Source organism: Thermobia domestica, chromosome 18 (genome assembly GCF_964235325.1).
Source record: "Thermobia domestica chromosome 18, izTheDome1.hap1.1, whole genome shotgun sequence".
Classification (NCBI taxonomy): Eukaryota; Metazoa; Arthropoda; class Insecta; order Zygentoma; family Lepismatidae; genus Thermobia; species Thermobia domestica.
In genome coordinates this window covers 34,500,145-34,522,284 of record NC_137471.1, presented here as the reverse complement: position 1 = coordinate 34,522,284, position 22,140 = coordinate 34,500,145, and the positions used below count along the sequence as shown (strand labels likewise).

The 22,140-nt window shown below is 35.2% G+C and overlaps 1 protein-coding gene across 16 annotated transcripts in view; it reads right to left on the bottom strand.

Moving 5' to 3' along the window:
- LOC145675518 (uncharacterized) overlaps positions 1-22,140 on the bottom strand; it is a 290,842-nt gene that overhangs the window by 194,773 nt on the left and 73,929 nt on the right. The window contains exon 7 of one of the 16 annotated variants that reach the window (XM_081745980.1): positions 15,452-15,855. The exons of the other annotated variants lie outside the window; for them this stretch is intronic. Coding sequence (XP_081602106.1) covers positions 15,518-15,855 — 338 coding nt within the window. The 3' untranslated portion in view covers positions 15,452-15,517. Of the gene's footprint in view, positions 1-15,451; positions 15,856-22,140 lie in introns of those variants that run through there. 16 annotated transcript variants of the gene reach the window in all.

Sequence of the window (22,140 nt, the reverse complement as noted above, 5' to 3'; positions counted from 1 at the left end):
ATCCGATTGAATGGCTTCCGCTTGGGTATCGCCAAGCTTTTGGTAAAATTTAATGCAATGTCGCTGCTCAAGTGTTTCTGACATTTTACAAAAAAAAACTGAAATCCGACGACCGTTCACTACACGTCTTCACTTGTTGGCCGATTACCAGCGACTAACGCTTTCTGTAAGCGGGAAAAAAACACGACTGCGCATGAGTGATCCCTCTGCATCTACACTGAAGAAAGTTTCCTGCGCTTCATTGGTTTACGCGGGAAAAAAGGTTCCATACTCTTTGAACATACCTCGTATTTTAAAAGTTACGAATATTTTCATACGCTTAAAACTCCATTATAACATACCAACTTATAATTTCACATTGCAATTAAACACAAGAAAACAGGACTTTGCTAACGTCATTCTAAAAGCCCTCATTGCAAGTGCATATGAAAAGAACACTACGTTGTAACAATTCTTAATCTATGAATATTACTTAAAATTATTATTCTTGTACAATAGAGTTCAAAAGTGAAGTTGTTCGTGTGTTATTAACAAAAAACTGATATGATCTTACGAATAGGAACTCTTGGTATAAACTACTAGAGAAAGAAAAAAATAATGGTAAATTCTACATTTATTCGAATCCAAGATACCCTCGAATCTAAGGCGCACTTTATTTATTCCCTCACTTCGATGGCAGCATGATTACCAATTTAGAGTATACATGTCCATTATACTTACTAGTTACCATTTAGAACAATTTGGACACATCATGGCCGTCTGCAGTATTTTTTGAAGGAGATGAAATAGTTTGTACTCTGCCCGTCCAAAATATATGGCTTTTTGGCGTATAAACCTCTGCTCGGTCTAGGGGAAGGGAAAAGAATGTAGAGAAGTCAGCACATAGCAGATTTGTACATCATCCTGGTATTTAAGGAGTGTTTCAGCAAAAAGACAAATTCTTTAGTATCGTGCGGACCACCTAGTATTACATCAGGCACATTTACAACGCAAGTTGGAAACAAAGAAATCTAGAAAATATTAAGAGAATCAAATGTAAAAACATCGCTTGTGCCCGGAAATTTAAATTACTGATTCACTTGAATTCCAGAGAGAGCCCACGCCACGTTATGAACATCCATCGACACATGTCAATTCCTAATCAGTTTCAGCAATATATATATATATATATATTAATATACTACCGATACTTCCCCATCACTAGAAGTATTTGATGTAGGTCTTACGTTATAGGGAAAAGATGTAGGGGACAAAATGTCTAGGCAAAAAATTACTCACTGAAAGAAATAAATTATACTCGAATACAAGGTGCGCTTTAATTTTCAACTAAAACCTTGAAAAAGATGCACCTCAGATTTAAAAAAAAAAAAAAAAAAAAAAAAAACGGTAGTATTCACTATCGGTCGCCTACCATGTATCCTGGGAATCGGACTATTATTATTATATTCCACGAGTGTCGCTGTAACCAACTGTGCTGTCGTCAATATCAATATACTAATGAAGAGCATCAGCTTCATAAATGTTTTATGTTAGTTAATCATAACAAAATATGCCACATATCATATCTTTGAAGCAGGGTTGGCTGGTTTAAACCAAGGTGGTTTAAACCATGGTTTAAATCAAGGTTTAAACCAGCTGTTTTTTTTTTTTCAAAAAAACCAACTGTTTAAACCAAAAAACAAAAAAATGTTCGTAAAAGTGTAAGTGTTTGTAAAATCTTGATGAACACACATTTGTGGGTTATCACGTTTCACTCCCGTATATTCAGTCCTAAATATATTCGTATTATATTCAGACCTAAATTCCCCATTCATTACTCAAAAAGATTATACTACAAAAGCAACTTTTTTTTACAAGTTTATAAATGTTTATTTTGGGATTTTTTTGTAGTTGTTATTATTGTTATGTAATTGCAATCGAAGAAAAATTCTAAATATTGTTTCGTTTCAATGTTTACTATTGATAAAATACATCGAAAATACCGTACTTTTTGTGTGTGTGTGTGTTGGGGGGGTCATACAGACCCCACGAGAGGCATTTAGTGAAATAAGTATCATTGGTATCTGTTTATGTATAAATGAGTTTGAGCCAAAGTGGACTCAAATAATTCGTATCTTTATTCACTTTTCTTATTGATATGCTGATTAAGTCGGTGTATTTCTTTAATTTGGACCAATAAAAGTCGTTATTAACTAACTTGAACTAAATTAGTTCTTCAGTACTCAGTAGTACTTTGAAATTGTTCATATGTAATTCTGTGTAATGGTTTCACTTGTGCAACTGTTTATCTTTTTGTCCTTCTGAAATGACTCTTGACAGTTATATTAAGAATCATGTAAAGATCAGTACAACGTATTTTTTTTTTTTTTTTTTTATCAGGATTCCTTCGTGAGTGAGTTGGCAGACGTACCGCATTTGTGGCCAATTAGTCCTGGTTCTGCGTTCAAATGGAGGACAATTTCTCTCGGATGTAACTCGAGAAGGTTTTTATTCCGCTTTAAGCTTATGTGACCCCTTCCAGCATAACCCGGTTGTTGCATAATAACATCAAGGCGAAACAAACTTATTTCTGTCCATATATGATATGAATATATATATAGCAAATCATTTAAACCATAAAAACCTGGTTTAAGCCAAAAAAAACTGGTTTAAACAAAAAAAAAACCGTTTTTTTTTTTGTTTTTTAATAAAAACCATGGTTTTTGCCAACCCTGCTTTGAAGCCTGACCAGCTTTATCAACTTTCCCATTAGATACGAAGGTATTATATTTGTCTTCCACTTTAAGAAGAAGAAGCTAGTTGCAGGCTTCCAGTCAAATGCAATGTCACAAATTATATGGCACATTAACTTAAATCTATTTGTTCCATACTCTGTGATAAGCCAAAATATCACATATTTCAGAAATATATTTGTCCTACTGTAATTTTCTTTTCTATAGTTATTTAATTTATATTTATGCATTTTCTGCAGATTCTATAAACATCTAAATCACGCGGTTTACTGTTTGTCGTTTCAATATCTTTCTAACACAATTCAAATTTTACTTCACTTTCGTTCCTTTATAAATGGTAGAGATTAAATCCTTACATAAAATGTTCACTTAATTACAATATTGAATAACTGTTCTCCGTTAAGAGAATCTCCTTTTCTACTACAATTCACAGATAAATGGTAGTAATTTCCCTTTAACGTCTCTAACGTCACAACTCATTTCTTTCTTATTTTCGTCCTAAGATAGGATGACCAATTGAATTTTCAAGTGATGTTTTAATTTTTCGCATACTTGGCCAGGGTTACCACTTATTTTGCGAGCACGAATTCCCTGAGTTTTCTAGGTCACAATTTACAGATCTCCAGATATATAGATAATGTAACAAAAGCAACTACATTTTTCCGACCGGAGAGTACCTCATCTTTAGGAATGTATAGTCTGTGTGTAGGTAGAAATTTTGAAAACAAACTAATTTATTTTATAAAATATACCCCTACCAAATAGCCGAGTAAGGCAAAGAGAGTTTCGAAAAGTACAAATCCGTACTTAAATTTCCTGACTTTTAATTTTTTTCATGAAATTCCTTGATATTTCCAGGATTGTTTACGAGTAAGCTGAATTCCCTGACTTTCTCATGTCAGTGGGAACCCTGTTGACGTTATCTCATCATTTTGTGGTAAATTGCAGAGACGTATAGAGCAGGCAAGATATAATATCAATATTAATGTTTGGATGCGGTTGATTTATTATTCAAAACGTTTATTTTTAACTAAGAATTACTAATACAAGAACTACGTCTGAAAAACAGCATGACATGCTAGAAAAACAGCATGAAATGCTATAGGTTTCCAATTCCGTATAGGCAATGAGTATGTGTTTCATTTTCCTGCTATTGATTCTTAGTGTTTACTCCGCTCCCTCCCTATTAGAAACAATTCTACGCATATCTATGTACATTTCTTTTCAGTACTTTTTTTTTTTTAAGAAAAAATCTTAATACTGTCTTCTAGGTATATTATCATCACTTTGAACTCTCTTGTGCTTTATTATTAAAAATGGAGTAACATTTAAGCATTGAAATTATCATCAAAAATGCTCTATTATATTCTCTGGAAGTATAATAGTAGTAGTGTTTACTATCAAACATAATGAAATAAATGTGGGGTAGAAATAGTCATTTGGTGCTTGCTTATAGCAATTTTGGATAATTTACCAAAACCAAAGTTAGCGAGAAATTGCTTCGTAAGTCTTACGAAGCATCAACTACTTCTTAAAACAAAAAAACTTTTTCATTAGAACTGCAGCTATTCTTGTGTCAATAACAAAAATATATACTGAATGTACTATTAATGTAATATTATATACAATATCCCTAGTTTAACAATCCTGAGCTGTCACTAAAATGAAACTTTTTTCAAATAACAGTAACTGGAACTACACTTATGCACTTTAGAAACATTACATCATAACAACTATCAGATAAATGGAATCGTATACAGAAATGTGCTAGTAAATTATATTTGTACTCAATTCTCTACTATGTACAAAATAAAATGGCATATTGCACTGAAAACAATACCTAACTGATGGGTAGCTATAAAGTCTGAAATCAATTGTGCTATTATACATCCCCAGCTCTGGTGCAAAGGGTCCCTAGTTCAGTCTCAGTCCATGAGAGTTTGTGGTGAACATGTGTGCATGGCTTTTCTCGACGTTCTCAATTTGTTCGTAAATTTGCATTGCACTATATCTTTCATAATCATTGATTTTCCTCAACTATCCGTCGTCTTTAACCTATAGGGCGTTCTATACCACGAAACAAACATGTACGAGGAATGATCGAAAGAAAATGTTACAAAGCATAAAACTTTTATGTTACTAACGGTAACTTAACGAAAATTTATTTGTAGATTAACAACATGTCTGCCTTGGTGCAGGTTTTAAGACTTCGGATTCTGATTATGTATACCCGAGAAGTGGATATTAAAAATTATGACTCGTCTGGAAAATTAGTTAAGAGTAGAAGTGATGTCAGTGGTGCGGTTCCTGTGGGCCAAAAAAACTACACCTGCTGACATTCAAAGGTAGATTGTACAGGCGAATGGGGAGGACTAAATTTCAAAGTAATATGTAAGGAAGTTGTGTCATGAATTCAAAGAAAGACGGACCAATATTGTTAATCAATGACAACCCCGGCCACAGCAGCAGACCCAGTACTTCAACTACTGACGTTACGTTTGGAACGACTAGAGCATCCCTTCTATAGCCCTGACCTAGCCCCAGTGACTCACCTTTTTCCCTGTTCTAAAGCAATAAATGGCTGGCCATTATTATCTGGCATGCGATATGTCAAAACTGCTGATTCACTGTGGCTACGAGAACTTGACACTGATTTCTATGCAAATGGTACAGAAAACTTTATCTGCCGTTGTAATAAGTGGATGAACAAAAACTGTGATTATATCGAGGACTATCGTTGAGTGCCCTCTATCATCAGGTATGTTGGTTTTCCAGCTATATCTCACATATAAGCCATAATATTTTTTTTTTTTTTTTTTATCATCCCTCGTATCTGTTGAGTGTACAGCAGAACTTAAACAATACGTTGTTTATATTTTTCTTCCTTGTACTTATTCACGTTCATATGTGTCCGGTACGGCGGTCGTTAACGTTTTCTGTAAGGCAATAGGTAAGAACAGTAATATGGAGATCAACACGAAACTTTCACGTTAGTTTCGACATGTAATAATACAGTCTTAAATTCCTGTATTATTATTCATTACTTTGGCCAGCGTCAAGAAATAAGTGCAAGAAACTGAATATAAGATATACATTTTTTATTTTTTGTTTCCTTCCGTACTTACCCCCTCGCATTATGCTATATCGTCCGAATTGCAATTCGCATATTTTACCGGTCACATTAGAAATTGTGTGTTTGAACGAAAACCTACTGCTTTTTGCAAAAACTATCAAAGCGAAAAAAATTATATATGTTAAATGTAACATACAAAAAGTGAAAAAGTGACTGACTGGACCGGAACTCGAAGCTGGGGTCTAAAGCATACTGTGCCGATTTGGTGCTCTCCACTCCGAGTACGAGAGCAAGAAAGTGGGTGGCTGTTCTGGGAAGCAGATTGGGTGGCATAGTGGTTAACACATCGGCATGATATCCCGAAATCCCAGGTTCGAGTTCCGGTCTAGTCAGTCACTTGTCCATTCTTTGTTTGTTATAGAACTCACGCCTATAGAGGATTTTGTATGTAAACAAATCGGTAGTTTCCTCCTTTAATTGATTTATATATAATATGTTGAAAATCATAATAAAAATTGAATCAAACTCTCAGAGCAACAGCTCTTGGAGAACCAGGGTCTACCAGCCGGCTTGTGGACTCATGCCTTTGGGGTACTGTCAATGCTAGCTTTCATTAGTACTTTCTTTTAAAAAACTCCAAAATTCTTCTCCCGACGCTGACCAGAACCGGCACTGCTTGACTTTGATGATCTTACAAGACGCGTAGGTTAGGACTAGGGATGGGCAAAACCATTTTTTTTTATAAAAACCGAAAACCGGTTTCTATAAACCCGAAACTCGAAAAACCGACATTTCGGTTTTCACCAAAACTGGTTCCGGTGAGAACTTTTCGAAAACACATAAAACTATTTCTGTGGAAATGGGTTCGGGTTCCAGAGAACAACGAAACACCATTCTGATCAGAAATAGTACAATTTTTGAAAAAAAAAAAAACGGAATCGGTTTTGAAGAAAACCGAAACCGGATCAGGTGAAAAACCGAACCGGTTTTGGAGAAAACCGATAACCGGTTTCGGAGAAAACCGAACCGGTTTTGAAAACCGAAAAACCAGTTTTTGTGCCCACCACTACTTAGGACACAGACTTGATCTTATAGACTACAGACTTTACAGGCACCCTGTACACTACTACATACAGCACATACAACAAAAAATAAAACATTTGATTATGCACTCTATCCATACAGTGTGATATATCTGGCAAAGCAATATAAACAATACATACAACATATACATTTAGTTACCTCAAGGGAAAAACTTCATTACCGTATACTGCGTTGGTAAAATTTGATTAACAACAATATTTGTATACATTTAAACTTTTACGTGTAAAATAACAGTTTGCTTACACTCTACATAACACTTAATTACAATTTAAAATCTTAAAGTTCAGTCTCTTATAAAAAATTATTATACATTCTGCGTATGAGGTACTATTATTAGGAATTACGTATGGCACTGAAAACCTGTTATTTTAATGATGGTAGAATAAACCTGTTACCACTCACAAATAGGCCCCGGAATTATATCAGAAACATACTGTTTATTGGTAGTGAATAATCGAACAGTTACTTCTAAGTAACACACCATCATTGCAAAACTGGAGAATGTGCAATTTAAAAAGTACTGATCCCAAAGGCATACAAAATTATCGAACTGTAGACTTTTCGGCAAAAGTAATTGCCTCCTTTGGCACAGATCACTTCAGAAAATGAACACTATCTGAGGAAAAACACCCGTTGATTATCTTCTTCCGAATATAATTACTTTTCTTACTGCAAGCAGTCTTTCATAAAATTTCCCTTGTATCGACACATTCCCCTTCATAAGCACTAACAGGTATCTTGAGTAGCTGCCTAAAGATGATTAAAGAAGCATTGGGTTTCTTGTTTCACTTGTTTCACCTACGTTTATTTCACTCTACTAATAAATATACGAGGAAGGATCCAAAACTAAGGTTATAAGTTCCATATTTCTGGAGTTTTACCTGTTATAAAGGAATCAGGAGTGTGCGGTAATTTTAATACATGGAGTTGGAAACTGTGCCGTTTCAGCCACCCGCCACCTACAGCGCTAGTTGTAAGTAAACACAAATGGTGACTCGTTTGAAAAACTGATCTCGAGAAGAAGTCCGCACAGTTATTCCATTTCTGTGGGTGAAACATGTAACTGCGATTGAAATTCACCAGCAGCTGGTAGAGGTTTACCGAAAGACTGTAATGTCTAGTCAGCATGTCGCAGAATGGTGTCGAAAGTTTGCGGCTGGTAGGAAAAACGTCACCGATGAGGACCCAGCACAGCATTAACAGATTTGAACACCGCTCGCGTGGAGAAACTGATTCAGAACAACAGGAGGATCACGTTACGACATCTGATGGCAGAATTGGGAATGTCGTTCGGAAGCGTTCGTCACATTGTACGTGATATTCTGCAGTACCGGGAAGTTTGCTTCCAATAGGTCTCGCAAGGACAGGATTTTTACCACGAGGGAATCTTCAAACTCATCCCACGATGCGACAAGTATCTCAACCGATATGGAGACTTTTGTCGAAAAATAACCTAATGTATGTACTATCTGTTGGCTGTATTGGTTGTATCAAATAATATATACAGGTTTCACTGCAGGCTATGTAACCTTACTTTCTGATCACTTTACGTAATTGATCGAGGAAAAGTGAAAAACTGAAACTACTTAGAGAACTTGGTTACTTCTTGATTTGCATATCCGAAATATCTTTATCATTAGTCAACTACGTAAGATACCGGTTAGTACTCATTAAAGAGGATAATATAGGTACAAGGAGAATCTTATGAAAGATTACTGGAGGTAAGAAAAATAATGATACTCGGAAGAAGATAATTAATTGGATGTAGTTCCACAGACATTGCATTTCTGAAATTATCTACACTGAAGAAGACAATGACTTTTCGTCGAAACGTTCACAGCTGAATATTTTCACTCGTTTTGAAGTAAGTACATCTTTACCGATTATTGACATTGGCGTCTCTGGCATGTAAAATTTGGGGGGGGACATCAAAGGAAATGATCTAACTGCTAGTGAGTATCTAAATAAATTGAATTAAAATAAAATATTGAATATTTCGTATTTCAAAATATTGGGGGGACGCGTCCCCCTTCGCCAGAGACGCTCATGATTATTGAATAAGTAATCTACTAAATAAAGTAGCAATACTGAATATGTCTTTAATCATTCGTTGATAGCCTGTGTAATGGACAAAGAGAAAGTACACTGAACAACGAAACTCTTCAAGGTTTTACATTCAATACATTCAAACTCTGATTTTAACCAAATTTAATAAAACCATCACCATCTGAGGCAACTTTCTGTCTCACACTTAATATCACATACTACTCTCATTATTACGTATAGTCTTGTTTCTGTTCTACAGAAAACTGATACCCTTCTTTCTTTTTAAAATTTTCTATTCACTTTCACAGGTAGTATGTTGTATTATGTACGTTCCAATGATGGGTATACAGGGTGGTAGGTAACTCCACCGACAAACTTTGGGAGGCAATTTCTTATACGAAATAAACGAAAAAAGTTCTAATAAACATGGGCCGAAAAATGCATCCTTTCTGAGTTATGATCCATTGAAAATTCGGAAAATCATTTTTCAAAACTCCATAACTTAGAAACTATAGAACCTATCCCAAGCGGTTTAAGGAATTACACAGAAACTAATATGTTCTCTATCTAAATATCCATGTTTTACCACCTTCCGTTATCAGTGAAAGGAACTGTGAAAAGGAAGTTGAATTATAGGAATACTCCTTTAAGTACTAATGATGCGTTCGTTTCACTGGTACCGGTGAATTCTGAAACATGGATATTTAGATAGAGCGTATACCAGTTCCTGTGTAATTCCTTAAACCGCTTGGGATAGGGCCTATTGTTTCTAAGCCAGGATGTTTTAAAACGTGATATTTCGAATTTTCGGTAGTTCATAACTCTGAAAGGAGACGTTTTTCGACCCATGTTTATTAGAACTTTTATCTTTTATTTCGTATAAGGAGCCGCCTCCTAAAGTTTGTCGGTGGAGTTAACCTACCATTATGTATATTATTTTTGTTACTAACTGTACCCAAGACAAAGTAAACAGCAACGTTTAAACAAACCTGATCAACGAGCTCTCCTCGAAAAACTCAATATTACAATCCTTACATAGAATTTAATATATGAATACGATAAAACCTCTAACCATCGGAAGCCTCTCTTGAACGCAATCATTTCCTAAGTCCTGAGAGTCTTTGCTTTTAGGAAAACAGGTCGCTATCGAAAGTACGAATCTCAAGATGAAGTAGCACAAAATCACATCATGAAAACTCCGGAAAACAAGAGAAAAACTTACGACTTTTACATTTCTACATAATGTAGTTAACTGTGTACAATTAAATTCGGAAATTTTGTCACGTTTCAAATAATAAAATTAGGAATAATACTAACAGAGTACTTTACTTCTCGAAAGCAATAAGCAATAACCAAGTCTCTAAGTGGAATCTAAGTACTTGTCACAAAAGTCAGGTAGAAGTAAACAAATATACATCTTTTGAAATTCCTGCCACATTGAAATTCCATTGACGGCTAAATCTGTAAATATCGGAAATTATTTCTCCTCTTTATTCTTTCTTTAAATTTGTGTCCTTCAACACTACAAATTCTGAATGCTAATAGGTATGCATTGTAAACTGATAAATTAAGCTCTAATTACGCAGAAACTCTGTAGTTTTAACTGACAAATAAATACAGTGCCTTAACTCGGTTCAATGGAAACATGAGACAACTAAACTAAAACTAGCGGCACCGTATGATTTCGTTAAAGCCAAGTCCGCAGTACCATTAAATTTCTCTGTTTTGTACGTGCTTGAGAATTAAAAATTCGTACACATTCAAATAGGAAATGTTTAGCATTTAAATATGACTGAACTTTTATAATAATTTATATATAATGTTTTGTGTTCTATCCATATTTGTCTTTAAGACCTTTCTGTTTACACTTCAAAAAAACTATAATCGGTTTTTTTCACCTTATTATTGACCGCAACAAAAGATATGACAAAAAGTTGTTAGAAGAACTGGAGAAATGTTATGATTTTTAATTAAAAAAAAAAGAATTAGTATGGTATCCCTGTCCCAATTAAATTCTTTTCATAGTAAAATATTGAAGAAAAAAAAAACATATACTCCTCTACTCAGAGGCGCCCGAAGAAAATTTTCTGGGGGGGGAGATCTCCAGGGTTGCTATAATACATCTGGTATTTCTGGTATTTATTGTATGTGGTTCTATATTATGTATACATTTTCGTGAGTCTGGGAGGCCCACCCCCTGCTCCCCTTAGGGCGCCCATGTCTTTATTGAAGATTTTTGACACACAATTTTCGGTTGACTCCTTCAACAATCGATCGGAGTAATTTTTTGGTAAAAGGAAATGTACAAAACCAACCGGAATTTTACCGGTTTAAAACATACGAAACTCAAACATTATCATTGATTTGATTTCATGTTGTAACTTGGCCAATTTCAACATTTCTTTTCAGTGCTGAGGCTATACGAGATGGAATCTGTTCTATAAAGTGGAATCCGAACCTTACTCGAGGTATGTATCAAGGCAAATACTCCCCTTTGATACCAGCCTAGGGCATAATAGATTTATTGGTAGTTTTGAGGCGGCTCACTATAAAAACGCAATGAATTCAAATTTGCGGGACTAGGCAATATTCTTCTGTTTTTACCATGTTCTTTTATTTACTTATTTTCCCTTACATTTGCTGAAGGGACCCGCGAGTTTCAAGTTTTTCCATTCCCATATCTATACTTACTGCGATATCCATTTCTCCACTGCCATAAAGATAAGGGGAAAAGACAGATAACATGATTAAAGTGAGTACTGTATACGATTTTTTTTTAACAGCTATTTCTGCGGTTGGCCCATACTTTAAATAAACAAATAAAAATTCTAATAACTTTTGGAAATATCTTTGTTGACGTCAACAATTATATGTTTTAAATGCTATATGCTAATACCTCCAATAACGAAAAAGATTATAGTTTCTCAACAAATAAGGACAATATATTTAAAATAATAGAACATGGACAAACCATGTAAGTTTTTTATATGTTCATTCCGTCAAAACTTGACAAACACACGTGACTGTACTTTACCTGTTTCCTTCACTACCTTATGAAGCTGTATTTATAAAATATCTCACTTGAATTAATTACCAACCAGAAAAAAAGGCTAAAGAGGGTCACTAACACTTCCTTCATTATTATACATTTTTAAAACAGTATACATCATATATATGAAGTGAATTATATTACGAAGACGATCTTAAGATAGTAAGATATCCCCATCATACATTTTAATGTCCCTCATTAAATGGGAAAATGATGAAGATAACCAACTCTGTTGAAACGACAATCTTCGGGCCATAGGCCAGTGTCCTGACCCTTTTACACCTTTCTAGGCGATGAAGTCTACTCTTATCAACCAGCCTTACGCACTGAAACAACTGACACCAAACCAGTAAACGTAAGACAGTGTTCAAATGAAACCAGTTTTGGTAAGCACAGCGCAAGCGCGTGTGGATACACTGATGAGAGTTTTCAATACTACGTACTTGCAAGCGTATGCATGTTAATGTGCAGTACTCATCAATTATCTATGTTTTGTTTCTATTCAGAAGTAAATAGTCCACCATCCGAAAACTCTCCAAACATGATCAACGTGCGGCATCCAATTTCTCAGTGAGGAATGTTGTTACAACATACTGAGATTTATAGAACTGAAGATTGTGTATGGTGAAGCATGAGGCTTCAAAACAACTGTCGTGGATTGTCCAGCATATTTCGAGGACGATAACAACAAACTAGCTCTATCCAAGCCAAAAACAAATAGTTTTAACGGAGGACAACCATGCACCAGTGAATTAAACAATTCGCTTCAATTGACGAGTGAGCATTTGCTCCCTCTCGGAGCAACTCAATATGAGCGTTGGTACTGCCTATACGACAGAGAAGCAACTTTATTACCACAAAAGTTTGATACACATGATGAGGTGACAGTGGCCATCAAGGACCAACCACCAAAATTCTATATGAAAAGAATTCGGCTGTAATCTTGCAATGCGATAAGTGCCAGGTTGCATCTGCAGACTTCTGAGAAACAGAGATACCATTCAAATAGCCACCACACATTCATCTATTGCACAGAGTTTATGTATGTAGTGTTACAGATACTGACATCCAACGGGTTTCATTTGAACGTTCCTTACATAATTTGAGCAATTATAATGCAACTATATATTTTAAAGAAAGAAAAAACTTCAACAGCAGATATGTAAGTCAATTCGTTTAAAAAAATAACAAAATATATCGATAATGAACTTTCGATTGTTCACGGCTCGTTTTCCGATGAAAGAAAGACGAAAACGAAGTACAATAAAACTTGAAAATAAGACAAAATATGAACTGTCAGCAAATAGCCATATTTTACCTTAAAAACATCTTTCATCTGTTCTTTTGCACGAAGACGAATTACACACAAATCGAAAAGTCACTTTCTTATAATATTTACTATGTGTATGCATATATAAGGGTATCACACTTTTTAAATGATCACACGTTTTAAGCAAATGCCCAAATCAAAACATTAAAAAAAGAAGTACACACATTAAGGAATTGAATATTTCTAACACGTTTTCTAAACAGAGAAATCAACTATACCATACACACAACCATTTAACCACATATCATTCCTATTTTAATAAAAGAAGTAATTACAATTGAGTCTACAATATGCACAGCCAACGTTTATACTTCAAGAGTTCTTTTCTTTCTTACTGTTTACAAGTATGTACAACATATCTAAACTCTGGTTATTATACCTCGAGCGTACAAAAACCTATTCATTACAATGAAATATGATTACCTTTTCAGTTCTGCAAAACAATATGTAAACACAAATCGATATCTTTCAGGCAAATCTGTATCCATTCTCAGGATGGGGGAGACAAAAAGATACAAAACGTATACAGGAATGGAAAAAACGAATGGTGAAAAAGGAAGAGAAATTGTGCGAACTTGCTTCTTATAATACAGCAACTTCGTACGGTATCTTGTCTGAAATTCACAACAATAGTCACTTTAAACGTTCACGTGTCATATAAGATTCCGTAGAAACTGCCGTACTTTCAATTAGTACAAAACTACCCATTACTTGTTTTCTGTATTCTTATATTTAACTCAACAAGTACGTTTACCTGTGCATTTTATTTCTCTTTGCCCTATGAATACATTCTCCAACTTATGTCGACTTGTATTTCCTTGTTTTGAGAAGCTGACAAAGTAAGATCTGATCTATTTTATTTAAGCACGATAACTTGTCTTCGATGCTGTATCTTTCGTGGATGATTGTAACTTGGTTATCAAATTTTCGCCCTTCTGCGTAAAGACGATTAAAAGCAGAGTGGAGCACGTTAGCTGGTTCCCAGGCCCTGTGCCATTAAGTGGAAATAGTTAGACTTTTTAGGAAAAGTAGTAAGTTTACTATTTCAAATTCAATCTTGTGATCCAAAATATTAACATATGAACAATAATTTTGTAAGACATTTTGACGACTATGTACTACTAATGTAGCGAAGTATACTAATAACATCGACAAGGTTATATTAAACATGACTCTGTTGTGGATATCGGAGGAAAAAGTCAAAGTTAGCATAAAATAACATTCATTCTAGACATGGAATTCTCACCTACATCACTGACCCCAGAGACCGCGGTGACTTAGTGGTAGAGCGTTCACCTCTGATGCATGGGATCCTTGGTTCGATCCCAGCTCACGCCACGTGAGCTTTCTGGTGGACAAACATCATATGCGTGTGTTTTCTTGGGGTTCTCCCATTTCCTCCCACTTTATTCATTCCATCATTTTATTGATTTCTCATCATTACCGTCTCCTTTAGCCTGGCCAGCATAACCGTGGGACGTAAAACTTAAAATATTTCATTTCATCACTGGCACTGCAATTTACTTTCGTCCCAGGCCCTGAGAATCGACGGCACGGCCCTGATTAAAAGTATCAAATAAAAGATGGATGTGGAAACGAAAATGGTTAGTAGTCAAATGCAAAAATTTAAACAGCAATCAGATGGATGAATATTTTAATTAAGTTGCAATTCCCTTATTCCTATGCATATCGTTTACATTTTATCAATATTTTGTGTCTTGACACAGAAAGGCGAAAATTAAACTAGTAAGTTCCATTCACCTACAAAAGATAAAGAGAACCTGAGGTACGCAAGTGATGATATACTTTGACTTAAATATTACCTGAATGTACACAATCTGAATCAATCACAGAACGTTATTACGAATAACAGAGATCACAACTAAATTTGGACAAAGTCAATTATCAGAACAAAAACATAATAAAAATCAAAGCACAGAACTAAGAAAAATGTACAGTCATGTTCAAAATAAAATAACACCCACCTTTCTTTAAAACGTTTCATATCTTTATCGGCTGATAATATAACTGCAACAAGCACAGGTGTATACTTCGTTCCATTAAATGGTTTCTTGTAAACCTGCATGTATAAATATGCTGCTTTACAGCTGCGAGTGGGTAGTTCTTCAAACATGCATGGGTGTTCAATTCATTTTGAATACAACTGTACACGTCTCTCCAGGTTAAACTGTACTACTTTCTTCTGACTCTGCATGATCACTTTCACCATTGGAAGTCTTAACAAGAGTAGGGGATGAGAGATAAGTACTGGCTATATATTCTGCCGGTCCTATCTGCGTCCCAGGCACAGTAGATGTTTTACTTATGAGTTCATGAAAGCTCATTAAATGTCGTTTGAGGTATAGTTTCGTCTTGAATGGTTTATTACACAAAGGACAAACTACATTCTGTGGGTTATGAATCAGACGTACATGTTGCCGCAAATTGGATAAGTTACTGTACATTCTGTTGCAGATGGGGCAGGGTCTTGGGTCCAAAGAGTGCAGTTTCCTCTGGTCCACTGGAACAGAAAGAATATGGGCTTCAGTAGACTGATAACTACCTTCACAAGTTTCTTTGCTATGAAAATAATCTGTCTCCTTCTAGACCAGAAGTCACCAATTTTTCCTTCTGTTTGCGCCTTCGAATTCTGACATGAACCGGAATGGGAGAAGTACGAGAGTTGCTCAGAAAATAAATGTTCCCAAAGCAAACATAGTAGAAAAGTAACACTGCATATGCTGTTTTACTTCATTGCATTTCGATAGGTAAAGGATCTATACTAATCTGTTCAAAATGGCATCTATGAATAGCTGTCGTCATAAGCAATGAACTTTATTGTGTATTCCATTTATACGTGTGCAGTTTGTATATAAAGGATGCCGCCTTTTACGTGTGGAGGCTAGTGCCATAAATAAGTCATCGTCTGCGGAAACTTGTGGAAAACACCCCCGATAACTAAATGGCCAGCCAGAACCCTCATTTCCAGCATTTGACAACCGCTCGTCAAGTCCACGTGGGGTATTTAGTTGCCATAGTTCCAAACGCTGTCCTTTCAGTCAGTGATTAGAAGATTGTTGTTCAACATATATAGTTTTCTTATATATTATACTCGATTATAGCAAAATGTGGAAGCCTGACATCTGTTTCACATTAGCGATAGTATTGGGAGAGAGAGTAAGAGACACAAGACACAGTGGGTGCTGCGACATTGCAACCCCGCAAATGCGGTCAAAAGAGGCACAGGGGGAGGAAGATATACTGTTGTAAAATCCAGCAAGGGAAGTTCAAAGAATTTGCCGAACTGCGCATGTATTGAAGGAATACACTATACTTGAATTATCGACTGCAGAGAGCGAAACCGTGATGACCGTTACATTTGTGTGTTATATACAGAAGTTGTGCAGTAGTCGTTAGTTTCAGCGAAACAAAGCTTCTGGAAGTGAAAAAATGAACTTGTCACGATAGGCTGTTCTTTGAACGTCCTGCTACAGCATCAGTTTACCCGCGCAGGCACCAGTACTCAGCCAGCACTGAAAATAATTATACTTTTTGTGTGTGTCAACTACTTCTCACTCTCTCGCACAAATACATAACGCAAGCTGCTTTTGTAGTATGGGATTCTGAATTTTCTACTCTACACAATTAAAATAATTTCCATTCCTAAAATTATTTTCATGCTGTGTGTTCTCGGAAAATATACGATGATATTTTCCCCTTGTCCTTCTCCGGTTAGGAATGCTTTCGTGTATACATAAAATACTCAATTTTCCGCTTTTACCTACTCTTACTGCAGGAAACTTAGATCTTTCTTGTAACGTAAGGATCGCTCTGTTGGTCAGTGTAGACCAGGATATTGTAGTCCAAGGCTCCCTTTTTTTTCTCAGAAAAGTAGAAAAAAAAAAAACGGAAATGAAAAGTCTGGCTCACGACAAAGAACTATAGAAAGCTTTCTCAAATTAATCGAGAAAACGCTGACACAAAAATAAAACGCCACTTTAAAAAGAAAAAAGTTCTGAGCCCTCGAACAACAAACAGATTACTTTAGTATGAAAAGCAAGGAAAATTGGCCACGATGAACCCAGAAGCAAACGACAAAAAACATTATTCAAGGTTTAGTGACACTGTGTAAATGAAACAGAAAAAAAAAAAAAAAAAAAAGTAAAGAGATTAGTACGATGATTGCCATTGAAATTCTCGGACTCGAAAGATTCGAAATAACTCTCCTCGAATCCTGAACGAGATTTTCTTTACTCACGTTAACAGTACCGCATTATTTTGTATGGTATAAGAGCTTCTTCAGCAAGGTACATACAGTATACTATTAAATTAGTTAATAATTGTTAGGAGTACTTATTACGTTTACTACTTTCGGCCTATACTTTCAGAAATCTGTGTGTTTTCTTCCGTACTATTTCAAGATATACTCACCCTCTACCCTAGGGGGAAATTGGTTGCTATATTTCCATACTCCCTTTCTTCCCATATTGATAGTTCCTGAAATCACTATCCTCTTGTAAATTTGAAAATAAATCAGGTAGACATTCGTTAATACTAAATTGTCTGTTCTATATAGGTACTAATCATTCTAATCGTAAATTATTAAATCTATCGTCCAACCATACAAGAGGATAGTAATTTTTGGGACTAACGAGTATGTAAATAAAGTAGCTAATTTCGCCTGAGGATCAGATGAGTCTTAATTCGAAATATCGCAGAAGAAAGTACACAGGCTTTTTTGACAACGTACTGTATATTCTTATTTTGCGCTGACGTAAAGCGGTCAAGTTAGTATGTATTAGATGGAGAAAAAATGTGTGTGTGAAGGAAATGTATCAGTTATAATGTGCGTAATTGTCTTTGAACGAAATACACTTTCTGAGCAGTTGGCGTACTTTTACAGAGTAGGTTGATTACATACAGCTCCATGATCATACATTTCCCTACCAAACAATTTTACGAAATTATTCCGAAGAAATTAATTGGTGTCCCCTGGTCTGGTATAATGAAAAAGAATTCACATAAGTTTAAAAATACGTTTAGAACACTCCTGTTTCTATTTAATGTTTCTAAGCCAAATAAATACACTTAATCTGAGGGATGATTTCTTTTTAAAACTGAAAATAATCAGTCAAAACAGAAATAACATGTGTCAGAAACTGCACTCTAAATAACCCTTGCCCTATCTGCAACATTATAATAATGCTGAAAAAAAAATATACACACATAAACATATTACAATATAAAACTTATGAAGAAATCATTACAGAGCAGATAATTATTTTCATTGTACGAAACGTCAAATATCCTCGAAATAAAGCTTCAGACTAATAGCATTTTGAAGATGCATTGTTTAAGAGCCTGTCTTACTAAAAATAATACAAAATTTACCACTTTTCTTCTTTCTGTTTATTCATAAGTGAAAGGAGATAATATAATGCAACTTACTATAATCGTAGATAATGCTATTCTACAACAGAAAATATGAACCTCAAGAATGTTCAGTGTTGCAATCCATAGAAATTAGTGTTGCCAGAATGACAATTCCCCTAAAATCTAAGTTAAGGCAGCGACTAGGGCACCGTTTCCCAACCTTTTTCAACTTGCGGCACACTACGGGTGTAACTTGAATTCTCGCGGCACACTCATAGATATTATTATTTGTAAATATAAAATACCGTCGTATTTTTTTCTATGATCAATGATCTTTCTCACAGAGAAGAAAGCTCGATCACTGGTTTTCCCTCGTGGTTAATCATTATGCTTACTTTTCATTCTAATTTAAAAATAGAAAACAATTCAATGAAATATTGAACTCAGGTTTGCAACACCGCTTTCTTTTTCAAAAACTGTATCCAACCTTTCACTAAGAAGATAGATCACTAAATAACGAACGGACAAACAAATCTCTTTTACTTTTAAAACACAAATGTAGGTAATTTGTATGCATATTTTCTTTGTCGAAAGTATTGAATGATATTTTAAATTTTCAGGTTACGAAATAGTCTGCAACAATAAAGGAGCAACAATGGTTATAACAATGATAACAAATACTTTTTTCAACATTAAAATTGTACACAACAGTAACACGGTATGAAACTTAAAATTGAAGATTCATAGTAGAGGTTCATAGTAATGTGAAATACAAATATACATTTTCCCTTATGTCTTGCAATTTGATTGCTATAGAATTAATAATTTTGTTTCGATTTTCCCGCGGCACACTAGCGGCCCATTCACGGCACACCGGTTGGGAAACGCTGGACTAGGAGAATGAACGTCATGTCATTGCATTTGATTACGTATAATGTTGTTTTAGTTTGCTGTGAACTACTTTTTAAATAATAGTTGTATTTAGTCTGTAATAAACAAAACAGTTTTAACACAGTTATTAAAATTAAATAATACCGTTATTTAAAGTAGTTCCCAGCAAACCAAAACAACATGATATGTAATCAAATGCAGTTGAGTTCGTTCCTCTAGTCGCTGTCTTAACTTAGATTTTAGGGGAATTGTTATTCTGGCAACATTGTAATTTCTATGGATGACAACACTGAAAATTCTTCAGGGTCATATTTTCTGTTGTAGAATAACATTATCTATGATTGTAATAAGTTGCATTTCATTATCTCCTTTCACTTATGAATAAGCAAGCAAAAGACAATGGTAAATTTTGTATTATTTTTAGTAAAGCAGGCTCTTAAATACTTATTCTAAACTAAACTTCCTTAGAAGTCGACACCTTTTATATATTATACAGTACAGTACTATAATAATTCCTTAAATATTGACAACACTGGATATTTTACATAACAGTACTTTTTGGACACACACGCACGCATATACTTACGTTAATCAAACAGTACGTACGTTTCTTGAGTAACTGAATCACTTCAAAGAGTTTTCATCGGCTGAAAACTTCGGTTACTCTAAATCAATGGTTTCCAACTAGCGTGTCGCAACGCACTGGTGTGTCACAGTCACATTGGGTTTGTCGCAGTGTTAGAATTTACAAATCATGAAGTATTTAGTACTTACTTAAAACTAATTTTGAAACCGACTGAACCAGTTGACGCGTCTACAGAGTGAACATGCTCAGTAATACATAGTGTCATTATTTTACAGAAACTTAGAGGCTTACACTATACAAATACAGTAACAGTAACAACACACTTCCTTGGATGTTTGAGGTAAGGTTATTGATCATTTTATGTTGTATGTTCTAGTCTTTAACAAGTTGTAAGTGATGACACAGCAACGGAAATATATAGCATTGCCTCTATGTTACTATAGTATATTGATGGCAGCATAAATGCTTCCGTAATATACATATGTATTTAAAAAATAGCATAAAAATGCTACACATTGGCTGTATGGTATGGTAGCATAAATATTCCCAAGACAAACAGAACTTTTCATAAAATTAATGACACAGCATTGAGAATTACATAGCACTGCCTGTATAGTTTTAGTATTCTCAGAGGTATGAGGGCGCAGGCTGAACTGCCCATGAGAATAATTTGGGATCCCAAATTTTTCATCAAAAATGGCACAATCAAACTGGAGAATAGTAAATTTGGGGAAGAAAAATCTTTAAGTTTTACGTTCCATGGTTATGCCGGTTAGGCTAATGGAGACGGTGATTATGAGAAATGAATGAAATGATGGAATGAAGAAAGTGGGAGGAAACGGGAGAACCCCGAGAAAACCCACGAGCACGGTGTTTGTCCACCACAAAGTCCACATGCGCGAGCTGGGATCGAACAAGGGACCCCAAGCACCGGAGGTGAACGCTCTACCACTGAACCACCGCGCCCCCTAAATTTGGGGAAGAATTGTAAGTCTGAAGGGAAGAATCGTAAGCTGGAGAGGAATAATAGTCAATTTCAGGGGAGGAATGGTAAGTCTAATAAGAAGAATGGTAAGTTTGAGAATAAAGGTCAATTTCAGGGGAAGAATGGCAAGTTTGCGGGGTAATGATCAATTTCGTGGAAGAGGGGTTGTGCCCAAGGCCTTGGGGTAATTGGCACCCTTGTGTATGTTAATCGTAGTATAAATGCTTCCAGGGCCATCTCATAAATGGAGCAAGTGGCCCAGACTCCGTGTCATAGAAGAAGAGTAAAGACAGCAGCATATTTACTTTTTAATTCATTTTTGGGGTTACACAGAGATGATGATTCATCATTTTGAAAGATGCTTGTATTACGAGTGTACTGAAATATTATTATCGTTAATATGATACATTCAAAATTGGTGCAATCATACTGGATATGGAATTATCTTCTACAACATTGGTTCTGCAATTTGCTTTCGTCCCAGACTCTACAGATTGGCGGGACGGACCTGATAGAAGAGAGGCCTCACAATACTTGAAACTTGCAGACTTCTCTTAGCAACATGTTAATAAAAAGAGAACATTCACAAACAAGGGAAGTTGTATACACCTTCTTATATTATATGCATTGTTTAAGGTTACACTGAAAAAATATGCTTATGAAAAAAGCGGCTTTCTAAAGATACTCACAAAGAGAGGAGGTACTAGGGCGTTTCCAAAAGTTTCTGACTTGACGAACCTTAAAAAATGATAGAACGAAAACAATGGTGTTACTTTTCAATATGATGTCCTTTGGCTTCAATACTCTTTTTCGCGTCTTTTAATTAAAATGTGAATCTTCACGAAAAAAATAATTCTTATCTGCAAATGGCTTACAGAAGGTCAATTCACCTAAGATAGCCAAAGTTTGTGCGCTCACTTGTTCACAATCCCTTCCCTTCCTCTGCCAATGGTTGTGCTCGATGTGATGGC